The sequence below is a fragment of the Lemur catta genome, chromosome 12 (genome assembly GCF_020740605.2).
Source record: "Lemur catta isolate mLemCat1 chromosome 12, mLemCat1.pri, whole genome shotgun sequence".
In the NCBI taxonomy this organism is placed as follows: Eukaryota; Metazoa; Chordata; class Mammalia; order Primates; family Lemuridae; genus Lemur; species Lemur catta.
The window spans coordinates 29,939,349-29,958,654 of record NC_059139.1 but is presented as its reverse complement, the minus strand read 5'-3'; the positions used below and the strand labels follow the sequence as shown (position 1 = coordinate 29,958,654).

At 34.4% G+C, this 19,306-nt stretch overlaps 1 protein-coding gene across 3 annotated transcripts in view; it reads right to left on the bottom strand.

The window, feature by feature from the left end:
* Positions 1 to 19,306, bottom strand: part of PARP8 (poly(ADP-ribose) polymerase family member 8) — a 150,902-nt gene that overhangs the window by 64,735 nt on the left and 66,861 nt on the right. For all 3 annotated transcript variants that reach the window (XM_045566348.1, XM_045566346.1, XM_045566347.1), the window contains exon 4: positions 6,913 to 6,950. In XM_045566348.1, coding sequence (XP_045422304.1) covers positions 6,913 to 6,950 — 38 coding nt within the window. The remainder of the gene's footprint in view (positions 1 to 6,912; positions 6,951 to 19,306) is intronic.

Here is a 19,306-nt window from a genome sequence, read left to right as displayed (position 1 = left end):
TACAGACGTTAAATTATTCCACCGAGTCCTTAAACTTTTTATTCACAATTTGTTTCCTCCAAGAAAAAATAATATTTTTAGAAGTTTAGCATTTTTCCCTGATAAATATGGATCTCCACGTATATGGTAATATAACACCTCCGTGTTTATTGATGACTGCAGGACATCTGTGAGACAGCTATTTGACAAACACTTCACCAATTCATTAATAATGGTCCTATAATGCACCCATCAATGACCTACTAAACAGTATAAAATATCACCAACAAATAATAGAGGCATGGATCAATTTCTACTAAGGGAAATTATTACTCAGATGGCTGAATGAATACACCTTATGAGATCTTTTTGAGCCATGTTTTTATAATATTGCGTCAGTATAGTGAGAACGTGATTTTTAACTGATAGATCTCCAAGTCATTACTTTATTTCCAAAGAAATATCTGTACTATTTTTAGACCTTGAATAATGAGCCTATGATAGTGATTTGTATGTACAGTTTAGCTGCAAAAGATTCTCAATAGACATAAGGCTTTTTCAATGATTCAGAGAAGTAAAAAGGGGTGGGTATGGATTAGATTTGAAACAAAAGAAATTTGCCTCATTACTTGGATTAGTGTTAATCACAAATTTGGCTTTATTTAGTTTTTAAATATTATCAAAGATGTACATTTTCGTGTTAATCAAGGGGGGACCACAGCTTGAGAAACAGATTTAATATAAATTTAGTTTAATTATTGTCTTATTAGTTGAGACTTTGATCACTTATCTAGAGTCTCTTCTGTCAGTAACCTTACACTTTCAGGTAAGTATCAAAAACTCCTCTTTAGAGCCAGATTTTTTTTTTTTCTCAAGCCCTCACTCAGAGTCTTACTGATTAGAAATTATTTGCCACTTAATCAACCTAATTATCGGTTTTCCCTGTGCAGAAGGGATTCTTCGGTGCTAAGGCTAAGAAGAAAAAGAGTATTAAAAGGGAGCATTAGAGCAACACAAGTTAAAGCTGACCACCAACAAGAAGGGAAAACCCAGAAAAATCCACGGAATGATGGAGATTTTACTGAAGCAACCAGAGGCAAATAAATTAAGACACTATATTTGAGAAAACAGGGAAGTGAACAACTAAGTTGAAAGAATTTTCTACCAGAATGGCTTATGTAAAGTGCTGATAATGGAAGACAGTAAGATTTGATTCAAGAGCGTATAATTTGATGAATATGTGTTGCATAAGCTTGAAGGACAGGATTATGCCTTCAAACATATCATTTTCTAAGAGATTTTCCACCAGTTTGTATTCTGATTAGTATTTATGCATTAGAACACATTTAGTTTCTGATTTTGGCTTTATTTATCCCAAACCAAAATGTTCTCAGGTTTCATGACATTATTTACTAAACAACCATTATCACATAAAAGGCCATATCGAATCACAGAGGTAGATTCAAGTTGTGATAAGAAATGTAGGAGAGTAAGAGAGTAAAGAAAACACATGAAATCTAGATGCTGCTTCAATTTTTCGGAAGAATTCACTTGCAAAGCACTCTGGTCCTGGGCTTTTCTTTGTTGGAAAGTTTTGCTTATTCATTTGATCTCCTTATTCATTATTGGTCTGTCCAGATTTCTTTATGATTCAATCTTGGTAGGTTGTTACATTTCTAGGAAATTATCTATTTCTTCTGTTACCCAGTTTAGTAATCCTACTTCTGAATATATATCCAAAGGAAATGAAATCTGTATCTCAAGGAGATATCTGCACCTCCATGTTCCCTGCGGCATCACTCACAATAGTCAAGAGGTAGAAACGAACAATCTAAGTGTCCATCAACAGATGATTGAATAAAGAAACTGTGGTACATATATACAATGGAATATTCCATTCAGCCATAAAAAAGAAAGAAATCCTGCCATCTGCAACAATATGAATGAACACAGAGGACATTGTGTGGTACAAAATAAGCCAGACACAGAAAGACAAATACTGCATGATTTCACTTTTATGTGGAATCTAAGTAAGTTGAACTAGTAGAAGCAGACCATAAAAACAGTGGCTGCCAGGGGTGGGGGAAATGGAAAGATGTTGCTCAAAGTGTACAAATTTTCAGTTACAGTTATGACAGGAACTCCTGAGAATCTAATCTACAGCTTGGGTGGTGATGCATGCATTAATTTGATTGTGGTAATCATTATGCATGTATACATAAATCATCATATTGTAAACCTCAAATATATTCAACCTTTATTTAACAACTAAATATTTAAAAAAAAAAAAAAAACTACAGCCAACTAGTTGTTCATCTTTTTTAACCTAAGCCATAGTCTTCTTAGCTATAAGATGAAGCCTGCTCATGATCTTTGAGGTTCACCCCAGCTACATGAATCCATTCTGCTTGTTTTTTTCATTGTTGCTTAAATGATTCTAAATCTTCCTTAAACTATTCTGAAATTCGTAATAATAACATCGTTTTTGTTTAGAGATGAGCAAGTAGGACACAGAAAGGGTTAAGGAATACATTTAAGGTAATAGAATGAGTCAGTGACAGAATAAGAATGTTTTCAAATTCAAATTCCTTCACTGGAATTCTCCCCCTTGACTCCAAAGCTGCCTACTTTTTATTTTCTTAGAACCTCTGGAGACAGTTAGGTTCTTTAAGTGTATGTTATATAGAGCTGCAGTCCCCAACCCCTGGGCTACAGAGCCAGTACATGGCCTGTTAGGAACCAGGCTGCACAGCAGCAGGTATGTGGCTGGCCAGTCTCAGAGAGCCTGAGAAGAAGCTTCACCTGTATTTACAGCCCCTCCCCACTGCTCGCAAAACTGCCTGAGCTCCACCTCCTGCCAGATCAGTGGAGCACAAACCCTACTGTAAACTGCACATGTGAGGGGTGGTCTAGGTTGCGTGGTCCTTATGAGACCCGATTGTCTGAGGCAGGGTGGAGGCGGTGATGCTAGCTCTAGGGAGAGGCTGCAAATACAGATTATCATTAGCAGAGAGGTTTGACGCCACAGTAAATGTAAGGCACTTAAATCATCCCCAAACCACCCTCCACACACACACTGGTCCATGGAAAAACTGTCTTCCATGAAACCCGTCCCTGGTGCCAAAAACATTGGGGACCACTGATATAGAGGACCTACAGATCTTTGTTAAAGCTCTGAACAATATGAATATTTTCTCTTTGCTTCTCTACCAGACTATGCAAATGTTACCAGAATTTCCATGGACAACTGAGGAAAGATGAGTGGAACCATGGAAAAGCATATTTAAATTATCACCTTTATCCTATTTCAAAAGCAACTTAATTTAGGTCAAGTCATTCCATTCTTCATTACTAAATAATTTAAGAGAAATAATAACTCTAAATAATACTTGTACTGATTTTATATATTTATATATTGTATATTTTCCCTGAATTTTCTATATGATTTCACGTCATCCCCAAAGCCAGTCAATTATTATCCCTATTTTAAAGATTAGTAAACTTGGGCTCAGAGAAAGTAATTTGCTCAAATTACTTAAGTAATTAGTTATACTGCTAGTAAGTGGTGAAGCTTGAATCTATCTGAACCCAAAAATCAGTGCTTTGTCACTATACTATGTGTTTTTTTTAATTATGGAAAATATTGTCACAAAAAATTTGTAATACCTTATTAAATATAAATGTTTATTAAATATAAAAACAATAATATCTTAGGGGCTATAATTTGATAGAGACAGTATAGGATTCTAATTCTCACGTAAGTGGTTTATTCATAAAGTTATATACAACACTCAAGTATCTCATGTCGGTCAAGACTCTTTGGACTCAGGAATACTAGAGGATCCAGAAACTACCCCCTCATTCTTCTAAATTCTAGCGAAGAATATAGAAAGGATGAGAGATTCCACTTCCGTCACTAGGTAAGTCTCCTAATTAAAGGTGGGAACAGATAAGAATTAAAGAATCCTGCTGACTTGTGACTCGTAATATACACACCTTTTCTGTAATCCACTATCTTAAAAAAAAATGTCTTCAGTATAAAATCCACAAAGAAGAACAAGTAACTCAGAAGGCTGCCCTATTTCTTCACTTAATTTTGAAGAGTCAACATAATATCTAGCATTTCATTTATACAAATGTAATTATGTATGCCTATCTCAAAAGACCCTCTAAATTTTCATTTTCACAAAAACAAACTATAAAATGAATTTCAAAGATGGCTTAAGTTAATTAGTAGATCACAATTATAAAATGATAAATCTGTTCCTAGGGACACAAGCTAGGGTGACATAATCCTGATGTCAGTGTATAATACTGATACATTTCCATAGGGCAAAAATTTTCATATTTTCAAACTTAGATGATGAACTAATCATTGAACCAAATAATGTGGGAAATGTATGGAAAAAACAAGCCTAGGGAACATTATCAGAAGGAATTAATAAAGGTGACATCAAGATTATTGCATTTAGAAATTAAACACATAGAGAGATCTATTTGTTTGGAAGAATTTAAAAAATTGGCAAATTTTTGGAAGGCAAACCAAATGTGGAAAAAGACAAGAATGAATATAAACAATGGAAATGAGACAGCAGAAATAACCACAGAGAAGATTTTTACAAGTATAGACCAACTACTATACTTTTTGCTAAAAAATTAGGACATTTCACCAACATAATGACTTTCAAGAAGAACATACATTAAAAAATGACTGAGACAGAAAAGACCAATAATCACGGCAGAAAAATAAGACAACTGCCCCGGAACCATCCCTAAGAAGTACCAGACTCAGACAGATTTGCTTGCAAGTTCCATCAGATACTCAAAGGACAGTTTAATTTCTTCAGCAACTTGAAATCTTTAATACTAAAGTATGTGACAAAATGCATGTAATTCTTATAGATTTTCATTAAGATATCTGCTAATATAACTTGTCATCTTATTGCTTAAAGGAGAAAGTGTATCTGATATCTCAACAGATGCCAAGCAAAAATTTGATAAAGATTTAATATTCATTCTTTAAAAATACAAAAAGCTTGGTAAATGAGAAAAGGCATAATATTTTCTCTTCTGAAAGCAATTGGAAGCATGCTCACTAATTTTGAGAAAAGGGACAAAGCTGCCAACTTTCATTTCTATCATTAAAAATTATTCCAGAAGTTCTAGCCAGTGCCAGAGGAAAAAAACACAGGTACAAATATTGAAAAAGAAGAGTAAATAGATAATTTTTAAATAATATTGTCTATTTAAAAAGTTAAGGATATTAACTAACAATTCTTAGTATAAATAAATGTGGATTAAAATTTAATAGAGATAATATTATCATATATTCATGCTCATTTTGAAGAAAGCTCCATAAAAACACTGATACCACTATTCTCCCCAGAAGCAACAGGAATCAGAACTGAATTATAGACTTGGTTTTAACACCAAACTACATGTTTTTGGGAAATATTATTTAACTTCTCTCAGCACATTTCCTCAAGTATGAATGTCATAATCACTCCTGCTCTGCCTTTCATACAAACTGGCATTTAGAACCAAATGAAATTATGTATGTGGAAATACTTGGTATAATGTGCACTGTACAGTATATTTTGGTGCTTTTTGCATCAACTAATTCAAAATTCTCCCCCACTATTTAAACCAGAATGCACTGATCTCCCTCTCCCATCCTTGTTTTTGAGTGTAGGACAAAGCAACCTACTTTGATCATATAGATCAAATAAAATACATATTTACACTCCTTTTCTTTTTGGAAATTAAATTATATCAGAAGTTCATTAAAACCTTGCTCCAAGAAGAAAATTCAATAAAAAGAGCACAAATGATAAGCAATGCTTTAATTTAAAATTTCAATTTTTGTATATCGGTATTTCCAAGCAGGGCTCCTATAAAGCCAGAAGCAGCCCAAGTAATACCTCTTGGCCACAAGAGGGAGCTAAACATTTGGTCCACTTGGTTTACTAAAGGCATCTTCTACCATATGTTCTGTGCTATAGAATAATTCATAGAGTTTTCAACTTGGGCTTTAATTTATGGCATAATTTCCATCACCTTGACTTAAAGTCCTGCACCACTCCTGGTTGACACCTCTACGACCTGCCTCAGATAAGAAGCACAGTCATTATAATATTTACATAAATAGTGGGACTTTTATTTTTCTAAAGTACTTAACAAACATTCAGCATCAAAGACATAATACACCACAAGTGTGGGCTGACTGTATAACCATCTACAGAAAAATGCTTCCTCACAAATATTTCTTGTCTTGGTTCTTCCAGTAAAATTTGCCTAGAAGACTTTACATTACTACTAAAAATAGGCATATCCTTAATAATGAATAACCCCCACTGTATAATTGTAACAGTTTCATGGAATATTATGCATAAAACATATGGAGAATATAGCAAAATAACTGTAAGGAAGTTTATTATTTAAGAAATTATTTTCAAATGTAACATTTAATCTTATAAAAAGATTAAATGCTTAATGCAAACTGCCACTATTATCTCTATACTTAAATACTAAAAAACATACATACACACACACTCTCTCAGAGAAATGACTGAAACAAGTAAGTGTTAGTTATTATTTTTACATTATGAAAGGCCAAATGATGTTACAAAATTAACAACTACACCAGTTTAGAGAATCTTCATTTTAACTGTAATGTAAGCATACAGGCTGGAGATATCACAGGACTCATGTAAAGAACTTTTCATTGGGAAATTATTTTGATTCTGGACTGTGTCTCAGGGTAAGACATGTATTAATACTTTACAGGCAATCAAGAGAAATTCCACCTTGAAGTCTTCCTCTACCAATGCTTTACCCCTAGATATATTTATATATATTTTACATCTCCAGAAGAAAAGCATATTCAAAAGAGTCACGATATAAACATTTGAAATAAAAAGAAGAGAAGCATACCTGGGTAATCTTCGGATACGTGTACTGAGTATGACACACTGTTAAGGACAAAGAAAAAAAGGCTCAGGTTACTTCTAAGGTAGCTATGCTTTTACAAAAGAAGTACCAACCCCATGTTACCCATTAGTTTATGCAAATATAAGTGTAAACTGAACGTCCAAAATGGATAAGAAAACCCTTTTTATATCTAACACAGGAAACTTATAGATTTTTAAGATACACTTCCCATGAGTCTAAATGGTTCTTTCTAAAACCATTTTGGAATATCTTTCTCCCAACTTTTTTTTTAGTATAGAGGTCTTTTATTTCAGCCATATTTAATATTGCCCAATTTATGATCATTTGTTTTGTTTGGTCAAATTTCATCAAATCATCTTTTCTTACTTTTGCAAAAAAGTATTCCTCCTATTTAGTATGGCACTCAAGAATATAAACATTTATTTCTTTAATATTGCTTCCCCACAATACAATGTGCTTTTGAAAATTATCCTTTTTTACAAGATTTAAAAAAATATAATGAAAGTATAATAGTTATTGTTCATCAGCCAATCGTTCATCACCACCATATATATGTAAAATAAACTGCCTTTTACTTTCAGAAGGATTGAGGTGTCCCAAAAATAATTTTTTAATTTACATTTTGTACTTATATGAAAATTTAACATGCTTATTTGTTCACTTTTCTATCTCTAACAACTAGATTGCAAGTCTCTTGAGGTTAGAGTCTGTATTTGTAGCATAGTCACCTATTTTAATGCATGACACATAGCACACATTCAATAGTAGCTATTTGACAGGATCAGTGGAGCTGCCACCTGCCACAGAAAAGTCAAAATTTTGTTTAAGTTCAGCCAAATTATCTGCCTGTTAAGACAAAAAAAAAATCACTTCTCTTCGAAAGAACATACAGAAGACAGAGTTTATGCAAAGCATAATTCACAAAGTGAATCCAATACAATCCAAAATTACTTACTGTATGCACAAATAGGAAAATGTAACCTATTTTCTAAAGGAAAGATGACCCATGTGTTGTGATTACCCACTATGACATCAGAACAGTAATTATACAAGTAATCTCAAGGATGTAAAGGCAAACCCAATCTGAAGAAGAGAGAAACAAAAACAGACTATTAGGGACTTCTAGGGCATTAGCAAAAGAGTAAATATTTGTATAATCAGAGTTTTAGAAGGCTGAAGACAGCGAGCATAATGCAGAAAATAATTGAGAAAATAACTGAAAATTTCCCAACTTGGTAGAAGACATAGGTGTGCATACTGAAGAAACTCAGAAAACCTGACATAGAATAAGTTAGTACAAAGAAAATTACACTCAGTGATGCATAGTCAAACTGCTGAAAACCAAATATAAGAAAAAATTTTAAAATAAGTCAGCAACAAAAATGACACATTACATACAAGGAAATGATGATAAGAATCAATCTTGACTTTTTGAGGAGAGACAAATACCAACCCAGAATTTTATATCCAGTCCATACATCCATCAAAAATGACGGCAAAATAAAGAAATTTTCAGACAAAAGGAAATTGTGAAAATTTGCTCCTAGAGATCTGCAGCATAAGAAATCCTAAACAAAGTTCTCCTGGTTGAATGACATCAGAAAGAAAGTCAAATATTCAAAAGGAATGAAGAACACCAGAAAGGGTATATATAAAACACTATATTTCCTTAATGTTTCTAAAATACATATGACTGTTTAAAGTAAAAATTATAACACTTCATTGTGGGATTTAAAACATAGGTAAATGTAATACATATGATTATAGCATAATGATAGGGCAGGGTAAAATGGTTGCAAGTCCTTATATATTATGTGAAATATGATATTAACCCTAAATAATAACTCGAAGAAAAGTTAAGGAAATATATTGCAATCCCTAGAGCAAGCACACATGCAGATGCACACACACACACACAAATCACTAGAAAAGCCAGTAGATAAATTAAAATGGAATTCTAAAAAACATTTTGGAACATTTAGCCCAACAGAAGGCAGGAAAGGAGTAACAGAGGAACAAAAACAGAAAGAATAGAAAAAAAAAAAAAGAAAATGGAACCAAAATCCAACCGTTATCAATAACTGCATTAAATGTTAATGGACAAGACTCACTGAACAAAAGGAAAAGATGACCATAATAGACAAAAGAAAGCAAGACCCAACTCTCCAGGTTATCTTTAAGAGATTCACATTAAATATAAAGATACAAAGATTTAAAGTAAAGGATGGAAAAGATACACCATGCAAACAGTAAGCATAAAAAGACTGAAGACAGAGACATAAAGAGATCTTGCATACTAACAAAAAGGGTCAGTTCATCAGGAAGAAAGCACAACAATCATAAATGTGTATGGACCTAATAAAAAAGCTTCAAAATATATAAAGCAAAACCTGACAGAATTACAGGGGAAAACAGAAAACTCTACAATCACAGTTTGAGTAATTAACAGAACTAGACAAAAAAAAAAAAACCATTAAAGACACTGGAAAATCTGAAACCTATTTTCATAGAGCACTATAACCATAGAATACTAAGATATCCCATATGCTGAGCTATAATATAAATCTCAATAAATTTGATTGAGTGGATGACATGGTTTATCATAGTTCATACCCTGGATTTCCTGGCTCATCTTACCTTAATGACATTAAGTTTTAAGTCCTTCTGCTTTTTAGAATTTGTGACTGGACTTAGGGCTTTGCTACTATGGCCATAAGGCAATGCAACCCTCCCAGGCAAGCTCAAGTTCCCAAGACTCCACCAGACAAATCCCTTGCATGCTACTTAGTCCTAGGAAAAGATGAGGCACAGACAAGAAAAACTGAATGAGTAGATGGGCAGGAAAGAAGGAAGGTTAGTAAGACCACATACTGATGCTGTTCTTTCATAAAGCATATTTAACTGTTCAATTTTTAATTCAAGAAGCATTTTTGGTAAGCTGGTATAAGCCAAACATTGTGTTAAGACCAAATAAGATCTAAATAGGAAAAACATCAGGAGAGATACCTTTGGATGATAAATTCAGAGGGAAACAGAGAATATGAAACATGATGAATATGACAGACAAAGGAATTGAAGATGCTAGAGCACAATAGTATTTTTTTTACTTTTTACTTTTTAAATAAATATTGATTTACATGAAGTTGCAAAGATTGTATACAAAGAAGTCTGAAGATATCACCCAGTTTCCTCCAGTACTTACATATTATGTCTACTAAATATTAATACCAAAACCAGGAAATTGACATTAGTGAAAAGTTTGTGTATAGTTCTATGTCATTTTATCATACATGCATCACATACCCTCTACCACAAATCAAGATACAGAACTATTATATCACTCAAAGATGTCCTTCAGGCTAGCCTTTAGAGTCAAACCCATCTCCCTTCACCCAACATCCCTAAGCCCAAGCAGCCACTAATCAGTTCTCCTCTCTCTGTAATTCTGTCATTTCAAGAATGACAAATAAATGCAATCATACTGTATGAAGCATAATAGTACTTTAAAGCAGAATTAGTATTTTGAAAAACTTACTAGGCAATATTTAGGATAGACTGAAGAAAAGATCAGATTAAAAACCTATCATAGTAGTAAAATATGAGCAAATATCAGTGGGAAAGTATGTAACAGGAATGAGAAGGAAGGAACAAATGGCAGATGTTGGATCCCAGCCAAGAGCCCAGCTTTGGGAATCATGGCCATGAATCAAATGCCAAGCATTGGAAGATAAAATATCCATGGCAATGGTGTCTCAAACAAACTGTGGGAAATATACACTATGACCCCATATGGATTTATTTTCCCATGATTCATTCTCATACAGTGGAACTGTACTATGTAGAAATAAAACTGATAATCAAGGCACCCTTTCTGATCTGGCAGTATTATGTGACAGTAGCCTGGACCCTTGCCAGAGATTATACTCAGACTAAGCTGAATTAATTCCCCGCAGCCTATCATCTCAACCAACAGCAGTTGGCTTCATTTTTTATCCAAATCAGTGTCTAAATCCAAAATGAGGCCTTAATTCATTCCTTTGTCCACCTCCAGTTAGAGAGCCTGGTGTAGAGTGAGTTAGACAAACAAGCAAAATCCCAGCTTTGAGGCTTACTAGCTGGCTGGCATAAGAAAAAGCAGTTAAATACACTCAGTCTCCTTTCAGTAAAATGGAAGAATCCATACCTACCTTATGAGCCTGCTGTGATGATTTAATGACTTAACAGGTGTAAGGACCCCAGGACAATCCAGACACATAGCAGCAGGTGCTGAGTCATTTTAGTCAGCTTCCAGCACAAGCAATTAAACTTCACAAAAGTGAAATTTTACATGAATCAATGTTTTCTGGGGAAATCAATTGGCTAAAAAATACTACATGTTATATTTACTGGAGACCAAAGCTAACACTGATGATTTTATTATTGTCCTCATGATATGAGGAGACATTCCTACACTCATGATCATACCTAATTTTTCAAATAGAAAATAGAAAACACAAGCCCTGCAAAATGATTCATCAGCTCCTTGTGCTACAGCATTTTTTTTTTTTTGGTAGTATACCAGAAGGAAAATCACCAGGACTGTAAAATCCTAATCAGTTTCACTTTGTGGCTTACAGAGTTCTAAGGGAAACAGTCTAGTACAGGCAGACATGGATGATTAAGCTAAAGGATCTAATAGGCTGTGCCAAAAAAAAAAAGTGCAGAGAGCAAAGCTTTAGTAGATTTAAAAGTATGGGTAGTATGTGCTATACATAATACATAGCATAAAGCAGGCAAAAAATATTGTGGACAAGAGAAAATGAAAGACGGTGAACATGAAAAGAAAGAAAAATCTGGAATAAGCTCTGAATTCCTATTCAGAAAGAAAAAATGCCTTTAGAATTTTGGAACGCGCTAAATGACGAAGAATTACATCAAGGTGCTTTGCCATAGAAACTCAGGTCAATCAAATATGTGTTTGGTATATACAATATGAATAGCACAGTGCAAGGTTCTGAAAATCACAAGCTTGAAACTAGAATCTATAAATTATTTCTATTACATCTCAATAATTTTCAAACAAAATGGTTACTTTCACCTCTTACTCCTCTAAAAGCGTCTGGTCCAACCAGAGACATCCTTCCATAGCCAACAGCTGCTAAAGGAGTTCCTAAAGCAGCCCTTAGGGGTTCAATATCTACCTAATTTTGTATTTAGTTTGTATATTTGTTTACACCTATAATTGAAATTATTCATGGGGTCCTTCTTTAATCTAAACTTACTACTCATTCCATTACCACTTTTTTCTTTCTGAATTGTCTGCAAAGAGCGAAGAATAAACAGAATTTAGCTTTAGCGCCCAAGTTCATAGATTAAAGAAAATTCTTTTAAGAGTAGAAGATGGTAGTTTTTACATAATAAAGATTGGAACTTAGAAATGAAGATGAAAGAGCTTTAGACTTAGAAGACCTTTCTGGGTACACTGACTCAATATCTGTATTTTACAGCTGGGCCCCAAAATGTTCTGAGTCCCATCTGTAACGCAAAACTCCTGGATCCTGAGCTCATACTTTTTTCAATTACACCCAGAAATTTTGACGGAGCAAGCAAAAAACCAACATTTTATTGTGCAATACCTTTTTACCTTCCCCTCTTAAATTTAAAACAATTTCTCCAATAAACTACACCCTCACATCTCTTATTTCTCTCAGATCAGACTTCCAGAATTTACCTTAGAAAAAGCAAAATGCAGAAACTAACAAAATATTGCAGCTAATGACAATCAGTCCTCCACCCTAGCTGAGAGGCTTATGAATACAGATCTGAATTTTCTTTGTTCACTTGCAAGTCAGCAGATGATATCTGAGACTACGTAATCCCCACACCTTACCCCCAGACACACAGGAGTTTTCCAAAGGAAAATTCACTCCAACACTTACAATTCTATCTCCCTCATTCTTTTGTACTGGAGGGTGAAAGAGATACTGTCCCATTCCACCTCCAGACCCAACTCTACTATCTCAAGCTAGCAGGTGATCTGGAGCACGCTAGAAGCTCACATTTGCTATTATACTTTGGTGCCATTCAATTCCCAAAACATTCGCCTTCATGTCCATCTTCCAAAGACATTTTCAAATTGTCCAGTTCAACCAGCTACAGCACCCTCATTCTTCACCATTATGAGCTAAAATCTTTTTATCATTTATCCAGGATTAGGGATTTCCAGAGCACTCTTTTCCTCTTTAATAAAAAATCCTCTCATCACCCATGTATCCATATGGACTATGTTAAGTTGCACATAGTTTCATGGCCTTGTTTCTTTTACCTTTAGCTCACCAAATCAAATGGCTAACCTTGGACTTTGACTTCGAGTGAATTCTTCCCCTTTTAAAATCTCAAAACCCCCATGTTACACTTTCTTTTTTTTTTTTTTTTTTTTTTTTGAGACAGAGTCTCACTTTGTTGCCCAGGCTACAGTGGTGCCGTGGCGTCAGCCTAGCTCACAGCAACCTCAGACTCCTGGGCTTAAGCGATCCTCCTGCCTCAGCCTCCCGAGTAGCTGGGACTACAGGCATGCACCACCATGCCCAGCTAATTTTTTCTATATATATTTTTAGTTGGCCAGATAATTTCTTTCTATTTTTAGTAGAGACGGGGTCTCGCTCTTGCTCAGGCTAGTCTCGAACTCCTGATCTCGAGCGATCCACCCACCTCGGCCTCCCAGAGTGCTAGGATTACAGGCATGAGCCACCGCACCCGGCCTCCGTGTTCCACTTTCTAACCACAATTTTATCATTTTCCAGTTCTCACTGCTTTATTTCGGCTCTCCGACATCCACAAACCATGCATTCTGAGTGTCTTTACCGGTCCCTCCAAGCTTCATCTACATCTTTCTGTGACTGTAAATACCAGTCTGCTTCTCCACAGCGTCTGCAACTCCTTCACTGTGCAGCTCCTACCTTGCCCATGCAGCTTACCTACCTGATCCTACCAGCTCCAAACTATAGCTGAAGTCATATTTGGCATTTTCACCTCCAATGCTGCTGGAAGGGACAGTGAAACCTAGGGGCCTGGTGCCCTACAGACAAATGGTCCTCAATACCACTTAGTAACGATTTTCCTCAGTAACCCCAGAAACCATCCCTCATGGAACCCCTTTGCTTTTACTTCTCATTGCTTTTTCAAGTATTCACAACTTTCCAACACCCTATAATAACCTGCCCTTTCACTATCATCAAAATATTTTCTTCCCACATTAAGAGAAATTATCATATGACTATTCCCCCACAGCAGTTCCTCAATTCTGTCTCCCACCACCCACCACCTACAAGCTCTCTCCTTGCACCCGGAGGAGGAATTGTCTGTCCTTTTATTGAAGACTAATCCACCTACTTGCTGTATAAAACTCATAAACCCACACTCCATTTGGGACTTTGTTCTGTTAATTTAATCTAACAATTCCACAATTTGAAACCTATCAAAAATATACAATTATGTTGGAAAAAATTTAGCCACAAAGATATTAATGGTAGTACTATTTTAAATTTAAAAATGAGTTTTAAAAAAAGCTAAACTGCCAAAATAATAGGGTTATATGAACTATTATATAGACACTATATAATAATACTAGGCAACTGTGAAAAAATAATGAGATAGAAGAATACTTAGTGAAAGAGATAAGTGTTTTTGATGCATTAAGGTAAATATTAATTTGAACAGCTGAAACATATTTCCATGAACATGAATAAATACATCTACTACAAATATACACGGATACATACACTGATAGAAACATGTCTTTAAAAATGACAAATTTTAACAGTTGTTCCCTCTTGGCTATTGGATGAAAGTAAATTTTCTTTGCACGTATTTGCATTGTTTCAACCTTTAAAATAATGGTGTATTGTGTAATAAGAAAAAAGCTAGTAATGTTTAAACTCTCCATTTACACCATAACTCCTTCTAATTATCATTCTACTTCTCTTCATTTTAAAGTCAAGTTTTTACAAAGAATAACCTAACCCTTTCTTTCAACCCACCCACATTATAATCCACATTATAATCGGGCTTCCACTCCTACTCTTCCACCAGAATTCTGCTTTTTCAGGTAGCCACTGGCCTTTTCTCCCCCTAGTTCTTTTCTTAAATGAATTCTTTAATCCCTTGACTTGTCCCATTTTCATATTTCAAGTTGAGTTTTCATATTCCAATGCTTTCCAAGCCATGCTTACTGCTCTATTTTTTCACCATGAATAATCTCAACCACATCCATGACAGTCTCCTACCAACACAAGCAGAAGACTCAAACAACGCTGTGCCTCCAAATCAAAGATGCACTTTCTTTTTTTTGCATTTTTAACAGGATCATTTCATAAGCAAATTAAATCCAACTTTTACAAAATGAAACTCATAGCCTTCTTTACAATAATTTTCAACTTAGCAAATTAAATGCCAAAAAAAGAAAATTAGGGACAAATTATAGTAGCACTGCTGTTAGGAACTACAGGTCTACCTACCACTTCACCATATCAGGGCACAAGTCCCTTGGCCATACTCTGAGGCAGGGAAATTGTGATTTAGTAGAGTTCAGGGGGGACCTGAATATTTGCCTTTCTAAAAAGCACATCACACATTGATTCTGATGAAGGTGAACTCTGGACACTGTTTCCAAAACACAGCTATGAATTCTACAGAATAAAATTCTAACTTCCATGTCTGCCAAGACTTTCATGATCTGACCCACAGTTACCTGTCCAATCAGTGGTTGCTCAGAAGTCTCTCGCTCCTCCTGGATGTGAAGGAGGAAGCATAAAGCCCTAGTTTCCCCTGGTAGCCTACTCGTACCCATGAGGAAGCAGGTCTAAGAATGTGCCTGACACAGAAACGGGTAAAGCTTAGAAAATTTCAGAGACAGAGGCAGAGCCCTGATCAAACTAAACCAAAATCTCATTATCAATAAAAGTTTTACTACATGAACAAATAACTTTCCTTTTATTGTTTCAGCCAATATGAAATATTTTTGTTTCTTTCAACAGAAATCACCCTAATTTTATGCAGACCTATTGAAGTGCCTGAGATATTTTAATGTAAACATCTACAAGCTATTTACATTAAAAACTCAATGTAAACATATAGCCTTGATTTAATTTTATGATTTTTGCCTAATTATTTTGACATAGAGAATACATACTAGTGATTTATTTGGTTTTTCAAGTAATATTCATAAATTTTACAGAATTTATGATCTAAAAACAATTGTAATAAATTAGACACACATTACATAAGAAAAAAGTACAAGAACACAAGTTTTATTATTTTTCTTTTTGCCAAAAATAAGGTCATTTTCTCTATGAATTAACATTTTTCCCCTAGTGGTTACATAGGCACTGATTCATTATTTTGTTAAAATGCTATACATATGTATAATTGGATTTGGAAAATCATAGTTCTATCCACTGCTTTTCCTGTTTTTGTTTTCTTTTTGGACTACAGCCTTTTGGGAGGACAGTAATTAAATTACGGAATGGTAATACTTATAGATTCTAGAATAGTATTTCTAAGTGCTTACTAAAATCAATTCATCTTTCATTATTAATTAAGGTTTTGAAAAATATTTTGTTATCACAAGGTTAATGTGGAAAGGACAATAACTTGAAAACAAGGATACAGGGCCTAAATTTGACATATTTTGACCACAAAGTTAATTGATTAGTATTTAATTAGCAAATGCAATTTATTCTTAAGCCAACAAATACGTAACTAAAAGCCTCCAAGTTACAAAAATCTAACATACGTATGTGTATGGTTTTACCAAAGGAAAGGTGGCAGTTTAACAGGACAGTGACAATTACAACATCAACTCTGAATATATGTATGTCCAAAACTGACATGTAGATTTTCTATCGTGTAGATTTTCTTGTAGAAGCAGAAGGCAGACCCAAGATCCAATGAAACAAGAATAACATAAGATTAAATCAACTGATCAGGGACATTCATTGTGGCTATTTGCTGTTGACGCTGTTTTAATATTCTATTTTCTAACAGATATATGAAGAAGACCTTTATCTTTCTTTCTTTTTAAGCTATAATTAACTCTCAATTTTGTGGGCATTGCTTGTATAAACTAAAATGAAACATTTTAAAATAGCATCTGATTCTCACTGATGCCTCCAGAATTCAGAAACTTCTAATGAGTTATTACTTTTCATGGCAAAATAGTTATTGTCATAGATTCAATAAGAATGTGTCCTCCCTTTCTACCAGTGTTATTATTAGATAAATTGATTCTGTAACCAAGGCTATTCCTAGAGTATCATATTTGAAAATGATTTCATGTAATCAGAAATGACAAGCGACTATTAAGAAACAAGCAATGACTTTATATATGGAATTAATACCTACAAACTTCTCCCAAGAAAACTGGCCCAATACCTAGCTGACTGACAGGTTCCCAGACTTACAGGTGGGGAGGAAGGTCACTTTCTGGCAAGACAGGAGCCTTAGCAAATTCTGGGAGCCTCAACCTAACAGAAATTCACACCACTATATAGGTACTGGAGGTGAAATCTGGTGGAGAGAGTTTCTTGGTTTTGGTTTTCTAGCCTCAGAGAAGCAAAATAATAGAGGCTTTTAAAAACCCAATCCAAGATTTCTTATGAAAATTTCAGAACAGTTCGTTCTGTCACCTTGCTCAATAGTTGCCCAGTAGTTCGGAGTTCTAGATTTGCAAATTCCAGGAGGCCTATAGGACTAATTAACACTCTAGTTATAGCTATTTTTTTTTTGATGAGGAATTACCTTTAGAAATTATTTATGATGGCAGGAAGGAGACTCTAAGAAAAAACTGCAAAAACTTTAAAAATCGGCAACAAAGATCTTGGGTATTTTTCCACTGGAATGGTGGGCATAAGTTGTAGAAAACTGATAATAATGCAAGTGATTCTTATTCATGGCATTATAAATGAATTCTATCTGCTGAAGCATATCTCAGTAAGTTAAATATCTATACCTCCAATTCTCATTTGAACCATATTTCATATGCAAATATAAGCAAAGAAGTTCTGAAATCCCTAAGTGAATGTCTCCTTATTTCAGATTAATTTAGGTGCTAAACTGATCAAGTCAATGTTACAAATACATTAGACTTGGCTTAAAATATTTCTGAGTTTTGAAAGTAGAGATAACTAAAATGTTCACAAACAGAGATTGCTTCAATAATGGTACATCCAGTACAAAGATGGTGCAACCATTAAAAGGGATGTACAACTAATCTATTGAGGCTATAGCCCCATTTCTGTAAGGAACAATATGTAAACAAATGCATACAGATGCACAGCGAAGTGTCTAAGGATATATATCAATGTGACACAAGTCACTCTCTGTATGGAGTTGTAATTGTATAGAGCTTTTTTTTTGCCTGGTATGCTTTCAAGGGGAAGGTTTCTTGGTTAATTGATTGTTGTTATTATTGATGGTGTTTGCCTTCCTTTCTAATTTGGGGGGAATAAACTTTATTAGTAGTAATCAAATATATTTATAAAAAGAAACACACTAGATTCAGTTCAAAAAAATGTATTCCATAGTTCAACCAAGAGTATATTCATTAATAAAATGGGGAAAACTTCCCTAGATCTCCTGGCTTGATCCTTACTCATCCTTCAAGTATTAGTTTACTTTTTTACACTCTTAAGCCCTCTCTCCCAGCTTCTACCCCATGCTGTCCAACCTGACCCACACAAAGTTAAGTCCCCTTACTAAACACTTTCGTAGGGCCCTACACTAAACCCTCCTTAAAGTTTTCATAGTTGTAATTTGGATGAATATCAGACTCATGTTTCCTTCCCTGACTAGATCTAATTTCTCTATGTATCTTATTCACTGTTGTGTCTCAATGTTCCATATATATGCCAGTTGTACCCAAAGAGGTCTTCAAAATATATGTGCAGTTCCCTTGCCATGTATACTGAATGACTCTCAAAAATTGGGAGAAGAAAAAGTATTTTATGTCTTATCAAGGATAACCTAAATCCAATTACTTTAAGTTTCTTTCTAAGTCTGATTTTAGAAGAGATAAATAACACTTGTCTTTCACTCATAGGAACAGATTTTTAAGATACATAATATTTTAAGGAATATGATCTGGCCTATAATGTGCCTGCATGAAACAAAATCATTGTAATGGAATTTGATTGTACTGTATAATGTGAAATGAGAACAAAGAAGTCACATTGTTTATACATTACGTGTAGAGGGTCCAAGTGCATGCATCTATAATTCAACATGCCCAAAATCATGAAAATATTACACTTGATATTTGCAACATTGATTATAAAATCTGAACAAACAGCAAAGGGCACTTTAAAGTCCTGAAATGTCAATATTTATAGGCCACACAAGT